General features: G+C 54.4%; 1 protein-coding gene across 1 annotated transcript; it reads left to right on the forward strand.

Moving 5' to 3' along the window:
- The first annotated feature begins 1,578 nt into the window (after window positions 1–1,578).
- Window positions 1,579–13,292, forward strand: LOC144950491 (uncharacterized). Its single transcript, XM_078880629.1, has 7 exons — window positions 1,579–1,856; window positions 5,972–6,045; window positions 7,302–7,393; window positions 7,876–7,981; window positions 8,456–8,563; window positions 11,147–11,349; window positions 11,853–13,292. Exons 1-7 carry the CDS (start codon window positions 1,780–1,782, stop codon window positions 12,474–12,476), a joined length of 1,284 nt encoding a protein of 427 aa, XP_078736755.1. The 5' UTR covers window positions 1,579–1,779; the 3' UTR covers window positions 12,477–13,292.
- The last annotated feature ends 645 nt before the right edge of the window (window positions 13,293–13,937 follow it).

Genomic DNA, 13,937 nt, shown 5'->3' on the forward strand with positions numbered 1-13,937 from the left:
GTAAATATACAAATGTGTCGTTAAACCCGCCACCACCCGACACAGCCAACTAGTAAGGGTTGTCACGTCAACAGAACGTGGCCAATTCGTCACTAGTACAGCACTAACCGGTTGTGTGTTGGAGAGCAAAGCCACAACAGTTACAGAAGTATTAAACTGATGTATGGTGACTGGCACTGACATGGAGTAAACACGGACAAGGATGCATTTTTTTTAAACACATTTTTGCGGAGGGAGCTGGTAGTAACGTTGGGTTGCTCGGTCAATGGCCAGGGTCAACGACGGCGTGGTGTATTCCGCAAATATGGCCGACTGTGAGGGCGGGCACAAGCGGGCGGGCACAAGCCGGCGTGAGTAGGTTAAACGTTGAGTTTTATAAGGGCACCACGGGGTGACCAGCCCCTCCCCACCCAGCCCCACCCCTCCCACCAGGAGGTTCCTACCAGTATAAATGTTTTCTTCTACATGCACTTTGCAAGTGAAGTGACAATATTGAACAATGTCAAGTTTTGATAGCGATGGTCGATAATGAGAAGGGAATAGCAGCCCAAGGAGTGCACCACCACCCAGAGCGAAGATGTGAAGCTCATGCGGCATTCGACTTTCATCCAGCAGTGGAATAGGTCGGTGGTTCTCACCCGGGGGTACGTGAAGCGATTTATAAATGTGATCAATTAAAATCATACATGAGTCATCGGTGAATAATCACGTATGAATGCCGATATAAAAGACATTTCTAAACTCATGGATCGTAAGCAATGTTGGTTAGAAGAGTCGTCAGCGAGAGCGAACGAATTACGTCACGTGTGCAGAGCGTCCCTTGACTTAGCGAGTTGGGGTGAACCTCACGAAATGGACAATTTGTTAAAGTGTTGATGGTGGTGCGTACGTTTATTTGTCAGAAGCAGCCATGTTGGGTCAGGCAAGGGGGTCGTTGCTCGGTTGAAACTAAAGTCAACAATGGGGTACAGAGACCCCTCGACTTACACAGATTCGACTTACGAACTTTCAGAGATGTGAACAAATCTGAACGTCCAGTGGCAGTTCGGACTGAGTCGTAAGTTCAACCGCTGCGCAATAGATGGCGGTGGTGGCATCTACATCTACAGAACGTGAAGAACCAGTGGCATCTACATCTACAGAACGTGAAGAACCAGTGGCATCTACATCTACAGAACGTGAAGAACCAGTGGCATCTACAGAACGTGAAGAACCAGTGGCATCTACATCTACAGAACGTGAAGAACCAGTGGCATCTACAGGAGATGATACAACGTTTAAAGACATCCACCGTGTTTCGTGTACATGCCACATCACATGTTTGGAATCGACAGGAGTAAAGTTGGATTTACGAACAGGCCTGGAACCTAACTCGTTCGTAAGTCGAGGAGTCGCTGTAGTTCCAGGAGCCACAGACGGCTGAGAACGACTGGGAACAGATCTTGCTTGAGGATGACGTACCCCGAATCGATTCCCAACAGAATGACCGGCAACCGCTTAAACGATTGCTTAGATTGCACAGAATGGATTAGATTCCGATTCTCCGTTCAAGTGCAAAATCGATTGCGGGTGGCCGTTTGTAAGTGAACGTCGGGAATCGATGCATGTAGAGAACCCCGACAAATCGATTCCCGAAGCCGGTTCCGCATCCCGTCGCAGAGCCCCAGCCGACCGGGGGGACCTCGCCTAGAAGCCCGTGCAGGCTTCACGCGGCTGCCGCTTGTAGGCCGCGACGGAGCCGCCGTCTCGGGGTCGTGGAGTGGAGGCGGAGGAGAAGCGATGGGGGAGGCGAGGAAGGAGGAGGCGGAGAGTGCGAGCAGGCGGGAGACGACGGTGCTGGCGGGGAGGTCTGACCCGTGAGTGTCTCGGCAGTGAGTGTCGTGTGGTTTGTGTGGCGTGGGGAGCGGTGGCGCAGCGGTTAGCGCGCTCCGAACCCGGCGACCCGGGTTCGATTCCCGCTCACGGCCACCACCAACGCCGGTGACGATTATCTCCTAGGTCGACTCGGCCTCAAATGCGTGCGGTGTGTAAACATCGCCACTGGGGAGACAAAGGCGGCCGGGGGTGGTGTTGGCCACCCACCCCCTCGTGTGCCGTGCCAGCCTTCATAGGTGCTGCTACTCGCTGGCAGCACTTGCCCCTACAGTGTGTCAAGGCTACACGGGGGGCCTTTGTTTTTGCGTGCGTGCTAATGGTGTTGTTCAGCGTTGAATAGTGAATCAGAATCTTTAACTTCAGAATCAGGATCTGCGTTTAGCCGCAGCGGCTGCAGCAGCAGCAGGAATCCGATGAGCTGTAAAGCTCTTTATCACTGGCGTCGGGTATAGAAGTACAACAACAAGCAGCACAACACAGACACAACACAGACACAGCACAGACACAGCACCGACACAGCACAGACACACACAGACACAGCACAGACACAACACAGACAGACACAGACACAGCACAGACACACACAGACACAGCACAGACACAACACAGACACACCACAGACACAACAGACACAGCACAGACACAGCACAGACACACACAGACACAGCACAGACACAACACAGACACAGCACAGACACAGCACAGACACAGCACAGACACACCACAGACACAACACAGACACAGCACAGACACAGCACAGACACACCACAGACACGACACAGCACAGACACAGCACAGACACAGCACAGACACAACACAGACACACCACAGACACACCACAGACACAACACACACCACAGACACAACACAGACACAGCACAGACACACCACAGACACAACACAGACACAACACAGACACACCACAGACACACCACAGACACAACACAGACACAGCACAGACACAGCACAGACACAACACAGACACAGCACAGACACACCACAGACACACCACAGACACAGCACAGACACAGCACAGACACAACACAGACACACCACAGACACACCACAGACACAACACAGACACAACACAGACACAGCACAGACACACCACAGACACAGCACAGACACAGCACAGACACAGCACAGACACAACACAGACACAACACAGACACAGCACAGACACAGCACAGACACAACACAGACACAACACAGACACAGCACAGACACAGCACAGACACAGCACAGACACAACACAGACACAGCACAGACACAGCACAGACACAACACAGACACAGCACAGACACAACACAGACACAACACAGACACAGCACAGACACACCACAGACACACCACAGACACAGCACAGACACAGCACAGACACAACACAGACACACCACAGACACAACACAGACACACCACAGACACACCACAGACACACCACAGACACAGACACAGCACAGACACAACACAGACACAGCACAGACACAACACAGACACAACACAGACACACCACAGACACAACACAGACACAACACAGACACACCACAGACACAGCACAGACACAGCACAGACACAGCACAGACACAACACAGACACAGCACAGACACACCACAGACACAGCACAGACACACCACAGACACAACACAGACACAGCACAGACACAACACAGACACACCACAGACACAGCACAGACACAGCACAGACACAACACAGACACAGCACAGACACAGCACAGACAACACAGACACAACACAGACACAACACAGACACAACACAGACACAACACAGACACACCACAGACACAGCACAGACACAACACAGACACACCACAGACACAGCACAGACACAACACAGACACAACACAGACACACCACAGACACAGCACAGACACAACACAGACACAACACAGACACAGCACAGACACAGCACAGACACAGCACAGACACAACACAGACACAGACACACCACAGACACAACACAGACACAGCACAGACACAACACAGACACAGCACAGACACAACACAGACACAACACAGACACAGCACAGACACAGCACAGACACAACACAGACACAACACAGACACAGCACAGACACAGCACAGACACAGCACAGACAACACAGACACAACACAGACAACACAGACACAACACAGACACACCACAGACAACACAGACACAGCACAGACACAGCACAGACACAACACAGACACAACACAGACACAACACAGACACAACACAGACACAACACAGACACAACACAGACAACACAGACACACCACAGACACAACACAGACACAACACAGACACAGCACAGACAACACAGACACACCACAGACACACCACAGACACAGCACAGACACAACACAGACACAGCACAGACACAGCACAGACAACACAGACACAACACAGACACAACACAGACAACACAGACACAACACAGACACACCACAGACAACACAGGCACAGACACAGCACAGACACAACACAGACAACACAGACACAACACAGACAACACAGACACAACACAGACACAACACAGACACACCACAGACAACACAGACACAGCACAGACACAGCACAGACAACACAGACACAACACAGACACAACACAGACAACACAGACACAACACAGACACACCACAGACAACACAGGCACAGACACAGCACAGACACAACACAGACAACACAGACACAACACAGACAACACAGACACAACACAGACACAACACAGACACACCACAGACAACACAGACACAGCACAGACACAGCACAGACACAACACAGACACAACACAGACACAACACAGACACAGCACAGACACAACACAGACACAGCACAGACACAACACAGACACAACACAGACACAGCACAGACAACACAGACACAGCACAGACACAACACAGACACAACACAGACACAACACAGACACAGCACAGACAACACAGACACACCACAGACACAACACAGACACAACACAGACACAGCACAGACAACACAGACACACCACAGACACACCACAGACACAACACAGACACAGCACAGACACAACACAGACACAGCACAGACACAGCACAGACAACACAGACACAACACAGACACAGCACAGACAACACAGACACAACACAGACACAACACAGACACAACACAGACATAGCACAGACACAACACGCCCCGCACCCCCCCCCCCCCCCCCCTCGATAGACACCCCTGGCTGGTCATTCCATAAAGACCGGGGAGATAAAGGCGGCCGGGCGTGGTGCTGGCCGCCCCCCCCCCCCGTGCCAGCCTTCTTCGGTGCTGCTCACTAACGTGCACTTGCTCCTGCAGTCTGCTAAGGCTATACGGGGGATTTTTGTCTTTGTGTGTGAACGTGAGTGAACTTTGTGAATGTGAATGGACGTTGTGTGAATGCGAGTGAACTCTTCTTTGTGTGTGAATGTGTGAATTAACTTTGTGTGTGAATGTGAGTGAACTTTGTGTGTGAATGCGAGTGAACTCGTCTTTGTGAATGTGAATGTGTGAATGAACTTTGTGTGTGAATGCGAGTGAACTTTGTGTGTGAATGTGAGTGAACTCGTCTTTGTGAATGTGAATGTGTGAATTAACTTTGTGTGTGAACGTGAGTGAACTTTGTGTGTGAATGTGAGTGAACTCGTCTTTGTGAATGTGTGAATGAACTTTGTGTGTGAATGTGAGTGAACTTTGTGTGTGAATGCGAGTGAACTCGTCTTTGTGTGTCAATGTGTGAATTAACTTTGTGTGTGAACGTGAGTGAACTTTGTGTGTGAATGTGAGTGAACTCGTCTTTGTGAATGTGTGAATGAACTTTGTGTGTGAATGCGAGTGAACTTTGTGTGTGAATGCGAGTGAACTCGTCTTTGTGAATGTGTGAGTGAACTTTGTGTGTGAATGCGAGTGAGCTTTGTGTGTGAATGCGAGTGAGCTCGTCTTTGTGAATGTGTGAGTGAACTTTGTGTGTGAATGCGAGTGAACTTTGTGTGTGAATGCGAGTGAACTCGTCTTTGTGAATGTGAATGTGTGAGTGAACTTTGTGTGTGAATGCGAGTGAGCTTTGTGTGTGAATGCGAGTGAGCAGGTACGGTGGGTTGACGATCCTCATCAGTTCCACGGACACCACCGACGTGGAGACATTCAGAGACCAACTGAAAGGTTTCAGATTCTGCCTCTTCCACATTCCTGTGACCCGGGCCAGGCACATACCTTCATTTGAACTCCACGATAGGCATGCACAACATTTAAACAAGACGTGTGTGCGTGATTATGGTTGATGTGCCCATTTATTTTGTGGTATTTTATCGTGTTAGCATTATGGATATTGTTAAGGGTAGTATTGTTGATGAGGGTTAGGATTATTGTGAGCACAAGTGAAAGGGTTTATCATTAGGGTTACTCAATGGGTCTCCATGTGAGTCTGAGTCTCTGTGTGAGTCTATGAGTCTCTGTGTGAGTCTATGGGTCTGTGTGAGTCTGGTTCTCTATCGGAGTCTGTGGGTCTCTGTGTGAGTCTATGAGTCTCTGTATGAGTCTATGGATTTCTGTATGAGTCTATGGGTCTGTGTGAGTCTGTGGGTCTCTGTGTAAGTCTGGGTCTCTATAGGAGTATGTGGGTTTCTATATGAGTCTGTGGGTCTCTGTGTGAATGTTGGGGTCTATGTGAGTCTATGGGTCTTTGTGTGAGTCTGTGGGTCTCTGTATGAGTCTATGGGTCTCTGTATGAGTCTATGGGTATCTGTATGAGTCTATGGGTCTCTGTGTGAGTATGTGGGTCTCTGTGTGATTGTATGGGTCTCTGTGTGAGTCTATGGGTCTCTGTGTGAGTCTGTGGCTCTCTGTGTTAGTCTGTGGGTCTCTGTATGAGTCTATGGGTCTCTGTATGAGTCTATGGGTCTCTGTGTGAGTATGTGGGTCTCTGTGTGATTGTATGGGTCTCTGTGTGAGTCTATGGGTCTCTATGTAAGTCTGTGGGTCTCTGTGTGAGTCTATGTGTCTCTGTGTGAGTCTTAGAGCAGATGGTGGGATGAGACTATCAGGGCAGATGGTGGAGGTCTCTGTTTCTCTCCTGTGCATCAGCTATGGGATCTGGTGGAGGGTAGTGAGTGAGGGTAGCGATATGTCGTAGTGGTGGTGGTGTGGTGGTGGTGGCTATGGTGGTCACGGCGGTGGTGATGTGGTGATAGTGGTGGTGGCGGCGGCGATGGTGGTAGTGGTGATGGTGGTGGTGGCGATGGTAGTCATGGCGGTGGTGATGTGGTGGCGGTGATGGTGGTGGCGGCGTTGATGGTGATGGTAGTTAGTGGCGGTGGTTGCAGCGATGGTGGAGGTTCCATCAACGGCTTTGGCCACGATGACGTCTTGATCGTACCGTGATGAATTATCGTGCCAACCTCCTGTGGACGGTGCCACAGACTCGCTGTTCGCGTGGAGCCTCGAGGGGGTGCGTGGCCTCTGGCTCTGCCTTCCCATCGAGCGTGCGGACCTGGTCCCCGTCGCCGTGAAGGTGAGCGGACATTCCACGCTCCCGTGACGAGTGCCGGGAATACCCCCCCCCCCCCCCCGTAGCACGACAGCACTTGCTCACCTCCCCTCTGCGTAGGATGCTACCCTGCCAACTAGGCCGCAAAGAAGGCTGCGCTGTGTCTGGTGGGTTAGGCCAATCAGACTCAAAGACTTGATCAGAGCGTGTCACCGCAAGCACTGTGCGTGGTTGACGCAGTCACTCGATTCCTTGTGAAAGGTTTCTATTTGGGGTTTGAACATCTTGACACAACTCCTGTTTCATTGCCGGAAAGGGTAAAACCTAAATCTTGTTTTTTCATACTTTGCTGCTGGCAAAAAAGGTCACATGGTATGGATGCTACCCTGTTTACCCACCCACCCCCTCGCTTGCCGTGCCAGTCTTCATAGGTGCTACTCGCTAACAGCACTTGCCCCAACGGTCTGTAGAGGCTACACAGGGGATCTTTGTCTTTGTGTGCGCAGTGCGGGTTCGTCTACCATCACGCGCTGCCCTCCTACTGCATGCTGACCGCATGGCTGCCCCGAGACTCACCCAGCACCCTTCCCGCCTACGCCTCTCACTACGTTGGTGAGTGTGGGTGAGTGTGGGTGAGCGTGGGTGAGCGTGGGTGAGTGTGGGTGAGCGTGGGTGAGTGAGCGTGGGTGAGTGTGGGTGTGCGTGGGTGAGTGAGTGTGGGTGAGTGTGGGTGAGCGTGGGTGAGTGAGTGTGGGTGAGTGTGGGTGAGTGTGGGTGAGCGTGGGCGAGTGTGGGTGAGCAAGTGTGGGTGAGTGCGTGAGTGTGGGTGAGTGTGTGTGAGCGTGGGCGAGCGTGGTGGAGCGGAGTGGAGCGGAGTGGCGTAGGGGTGATGCGCATCGCAGCCCGCTGATGATAGTGGTGGTGATGATGTAGGGGTTTGAGGGCTCGTTGTGAGTGATGATGTTGATGATGGTGGTGTTGATGGTGTTGGTGGTGATGGTGATGGTGTTGGTGGTGGTGGTGATGATGGTGGTGTTGATGGTGATGTTGATGGTGGTGGTGTTGGTGGTGGTGTTGGTGGTGTAGGAGTTGGAGGCCTCGTGGTGAGTGGTGAGGGCCTCGTTCTGCTCATTCAGGAGAAGTTTGCCAAGGGCCACGGCTGCTGGAAGCTCCCGGGAGGTCACGTGGAACCCGGTGGGGTCATACACAGTACACTTCAACGCCCCTGTGTACAACGTGCCGACGATGTGAACCCAACGACCCGATATTTATCGCCAAAATCAACGTTATCTGGTGATGCTGCGGCTGCCACGGTGGCGGTGGTGCACAAACAACAACAACAACTGAACACCGTAGTCAACAACGCTGTGCGGCCTTAACATACAAAGATATGTCGTGGGCGACGTTTCGGGCAATGCCCCTCCTTCGTAGCACGTATACATCAATGTCGCTTGTTATATAATTTTCATTTTAAGGACAAGACAAAGATCCCCCATATAGCCTGAACAGACTTTTGGGGCAAGTGCTGTTAGCGATGAGCAGCACCTACGAAGGCCGGCACGGCACACGAGGGGGTGGGTGGCCAGCACCACGCCCGACCGCCTTTGTCTCCCCAGTGGCGATGTTTACTACACACCCTACCGGGTTCTCATGTGAGGCCGAGTCGATCTAGGGGAGGCCCAGGATCAGTTCAGAAAATCGTCACCGGTGTTGGTGGCCGTGAGCGGGAATCGAACTTGGGTCGCCGGGTTCGCAGCGCAGCGCTAACCACTACACCACCACTTTGAAGGGCACACACCTCACACACACACACATCCCACACACACACCACACACACACAGACACCCCACACACACACACCTCACACACACTCCCCCCGCACACACACCCCATACACACACATCTCACACACACACCACACACACACCCCACACACACACACCTCACACACACACACACACCTCACACACTCCCCCCGCACACACACCCCACACACACACCCTACACACACACCTCACACACACACACCCTACACACACACCCCACACACACATCCCACACACACCCCACACACACACCCCACACACCACACACACACCCCACACACCACGCACACACCCCACACACACCACATGCACCCACCCCACACACCCCACACACCCCACACGCACACCCCACACACACACACACACCACACACACACACCCCCCACACACACCCTACACACACACCCCACACACACATCCCACACACACACACCCCACACACCACACACACACACCCCACACACACCCCACACACCACACACACACCCCACACACTCCACACACACACCCCACACACACACCACACGCACCCACCCCACACGCACACACCCCACACGCACACACCCCATACGCACACCCCACACACACACACCCCACACAGTTATTGACGATTGCATTGAGTTGGATTCTCGTCACTAAAACACTGAGGAACGTGTTGAGTGTTTTGTTGTCTGTCTGTTGAACTTCTTTCGCACCGTACGTAGCCAACCGTGCTAATGGGAGGTACTTGAAAATTCCAACAAACTAAACACAAAAAGTGGTTCTAAAGAAACGAGTTGTCAATCTGGATGATTTAAAAAGTACACGCAGCTCCACCGGCTTCCTAATATCGGAAGGAGGAGCGTCCCAGAAGGCCGCAGAAGCGCATCCGAAAGCGCCGCGCGACGACGCGGTGACCGCCGCCATCATCCGACGGCCGAGCCAAAAGCCGCCGCTGCCGCTGCCGGCGCGGCAATATCGAGCGGCGGTGACGAGCGGCGATGACATCACGGCGATGACGAGCGGCGATGACGAGCGGCGGTGACGAGCGGCGGTGACGAGCGGCGATGACGAGCGGCGATGACATCACGGCGATGACGAGCGGCGATGACGAGCGGCGATGACATCACGGCGATGACGAGCGGCGATGACGAGCGGCGATGACGAGCGGCGATGACGAGCGGCGATGACATCACGGCGATGACATCACGGCGATGACATCACGGCGATGACGAGCGGCGATGACGAGCGGCGATGACGAGCGGCGATGACGAGCGGCGATGACATCACGGCGATGACGAGCGGCGATGACATCACGGCGATGACGAGCGGCGATGACGAGCGGCGATGACATCACGGCGATGACGAGCGGCGATGACGAGCGGCGATGACGAGCGGCGGTGACGAGCGGCGATGACATCACGGCGATGATGAGCGGCGATGACGAGCGGCGGTGACGAGCGGCGGTGACGAGCGGCGGTGACGAGCGGCGGTGACGAGCGGCGATGACGAGCGGCGATGACATCACGGCGATGACGAGCGGCGATGACATCACGGCGGTGACATCACGGCGGTGACATCACGGCGATGACATCACGGCGATGACATCACGGCGATGACGAGCGGCGATGACATCACGGCGATGACGAGCGGCGATGACGAGCGGCGGTGACGAGCGGTGATGACATCACGGCGATGACATCACGGCGATGACATCACGGCGATGACGAGCGGCGGTGACGAGCGGCGGTGACGAGCGGCGATGACATCACGGCGATGACATCACGGCGATGACGAGCGGCGGTGACGAGCGGCGGTGATGAGCGGCGCTCGCGTGACGGTGTCCGCCCCTTGACGAGAACGACGATCCACAAGAATGCTTCATCACAACCACCCCGTCCCCCCACAACCACCCCGTCCCCCCACAACCACCCCGTCCCCCCCACAACCACCCGTCCCGCCTGCGACCCAGGGGAGGACCTGGGCGAGGCGGTGTGCCGCGAGGTGCGGGAGGAGACGGGCGTGAGCGTGCGCTTCCGCGCGGTGCTCGCGCTGCGCCACATGCACCGCTACAGCTTCGGCGCCTCCGACCTCTACTTCGTGTGCCTGGCGCGGCCACTCACGCGGCGGCTCCAGCCGTGCCCCACCGAGATACACGCCTGCACATGGGTCCCGGTAAGCGTCCGCACGCGCGTGTGTGTGTGTGTGTGTCGACTCAGCGGTGTGTGTGGGTCTGTAATGGTGCGTACGTGTGTGTGTTTGTGTGTAATGGTGTGAGTTTGTGTGTGTGTTTAATGGCGTGTGTGTGTTTGTGTGTCATGGTGTGTGCATGTTGTCGTGGTTCGTGTGCTGCGCTACGTACGTATGGATGTTTCGCTTCTTTCGCGCCGTACGTAGCTACCAAGCCGGCAAACCGAGTTTGTATTCCTGCTCATGGCCTCCAACACCGGTGACGATTATCTGAACCGGTCCTGGGCCTCCTCCCCTAGGTCGACTCGGCCTCAAATGAGTACCTGGTGTGGTGCGTAGTAAACATCGCCACCGGGGAGACAAAGGCGGCCGGGCCTGGCGGTGCCGGCCACCCACCCCCCGCCTTGGTAGGCGCCGCTATTCGCGAGCAGCCCTTGGCCACGCCAGCCTGTGTGGGCTACACGGGGGACCTTTGTCTGCGCGTGCAGGTGGGCGAGCTGCCCTCCTACATCTCCCCCTCCTCCTCGTCGTCGTCGTCGTCGTCGGCGTTCCACTGGTGGCTCGTCCGCGTCTGTCTGGACGCCGTCTCCTCGGGCCTCGTCATCCGCCCGCTGGACGGGGCCGCGAGCCCCGCCTCGTCGCGCGCCCTCGTCTACACGGCGGCGGCGGGCGGAGACCCCCCAGAGACCCCCCAGAGACCCCCTAGAGACCCCCCAGAGACCCCCCAGAGACCCCCTAGAGACCCCCTAGAGACCCCCCAGAGACCCCCTAGAGACCCCCCCCGCCGCCCCCGCTCGGGGGTCCCCGCGGACCCCGCCGGGGAGAGCCCCGACGGCACCGGTGCGACCGGGACCCCCCCAGGAGACGAGGAGAGAGGGAGCCCCGTAGACCCCCCGGCAGGGATGCCAAGGTACCCCAGTAGAGAGGCGATTAGAGACCCCAACACAGAGACCCCTGGGGGGGACCCCAATAAAGAGACCCCGAGAGACCCCAACACAGAGACCCCTCGAGACCTCAAAACAGAAACCCCTAAAAACCTCAGCACAGAGACCCCTAGAGACCCCATCACAGAGACCCCTAGAGACCCCCTAGAGATCCCCAGAGACCCCTAGAGACCCCCTAGAGACCCCAACACAGAGACCCCAAGAGACCTCAACAAAGAGACCCCCAGAGACCCCCTGGAGACCCCAACACAGAGACCCCTAGAGACCTCAACAGAGACCCCCAGAGACCCCCTAGAGACCTCCTAGAGATCCCAACAGAGATCCCAACAGAGATCCCAACAGAGACCCCCAGAGACCCCCAGAGACCCCCAGAGACCCCTAGTGACCCCCAGAGACCCCCAGAGACCCCTAGAGACCCCGATCCCGAGTCCAGCTCAGACTCAGACTGCACTTTTTGCTTGATGCTAAGATTTGTGAAGTTGAATGTTTTTAAATATTATCTTGTATTCGGAATGACTCGATGTGGCCCAGCGAGTTGGATAACGGAGTCGGCGTGAATGTGAGCGTGCTCACCTTGACAATGTCCGTAATGATCATTACGCTAATTTACTTTGTGGGTCAAGTGCCGTTCGGGGAGCACCTGTGAAGGCCGGCACGGCACACGAGGGGGTTGGGTGACCAGCACCACGCCCGGCTGCCTTTGTCTCCCCAGTGACGATGTTTACACACCGCACCAGGTACTCATTTGAGGCTGAGTCGACCTAGGGGAGGCCCAGGACGGGTTCAGATAATCGACACCGGTGGTGGCCGTGGTGGTGTTACGGCGAATACTTTTGCAGCGTTATCCAGGGCGGCCCGCCCGAGTTGAACCGCGAACAACAAGAGCCGTGAAGTGGATAACCGGAGTTCGATTGCAGTTCAGCCTCGTTTAACACGCTGCTCGTAGTCGTCGTCGTAGATGCGTTCCTGAAAATAAATAGTTTATCAAGCTTACGAATGGTGTGGTTATTGAACAGTGGTGGCGTGGTTGTGGTGACAGGCGGGCGGGTGGGAGAGGCTAAGGAGAGGGTTGGGTTAGTCCAGGGGTTCGGCTACTAAAATAAGTTAATTTTTTTGTCGAATTTTGTAACAACAAAACAACAACTCAGTCTTTTACTCTTCTATCTGGCAACAAAACTGACACCTTTTTTACAAGGAGTCATGTTTACATAGACCACATAACCTGCAGTCATAATGCAAACAAAAAACATAACTCTGATAATGTGCACTGTCCTTGAAGTTGATTGGTCCACACCCGAGACAGCTTTCCTTAGAGCCTAGTCTCACATCAACTTCAAGGACAGTGCACATTATCAGAGTTATGTTTTTTGTTTGCATTATGACTGCAGGTTATGTGGTCTATGTAAACATGGCTCCTTGTAAAAAAAAGGTGTCAGTTTTGTTGCCAGATAGAAGGGTAAAAAAGCAATTATCATATATTTACTGACAAATGAGGTTCCAATGGTGGAACAACTCAGTCTTTCAAGATTCCCCAACGCACCGCGGCGGTGAATACGAGAGGGTTGGAGTCCTTCATGAGCCACGATGCAAGTCCTCCAAAGAGCCGCGTTCGGCTCCCGAGACGTCAGC

This window comes from Lampetra fluviatilis, chromosome 58 (assembly GCF_964198595.1).
Source record: "Lampetra fluviatilis chromosome 58, kcLamFluv1.1, whole genome shotgun sequence".
Taxonomy (NCBI): domain Eukaryota; kingdom Metazoa; phylum Chordata; class Hyperoartia; order Petromyzontiformes; family Petromyzontidae; genus Lampetra; species Lampetra fluviatilis.

Coding starts and splice junctions, on each gene's coding strand:
- LOC144950491 (XM_078880629.1), top strand. CDS start 1,780: ATGGGGGAGGCGAGGAAGGAGGAGGCGGAGAGTGCGAGCAGGCGGGAG. Junction 7,394..7,875: donor TGGTCCCCGTCGCCGTGAAG/GTGAGCGGACAT, acceptor TTGTGTGCGCAG/TGCGGGTTCGTCTACCATCA. Junction 7,982..8,455: donor CTACGCCTCTCACTACGTTG/GTGAGTGTGGGT, acceptor TTGGTGGTGTAG/GAGTTGGAGGCCTCGTGGTG.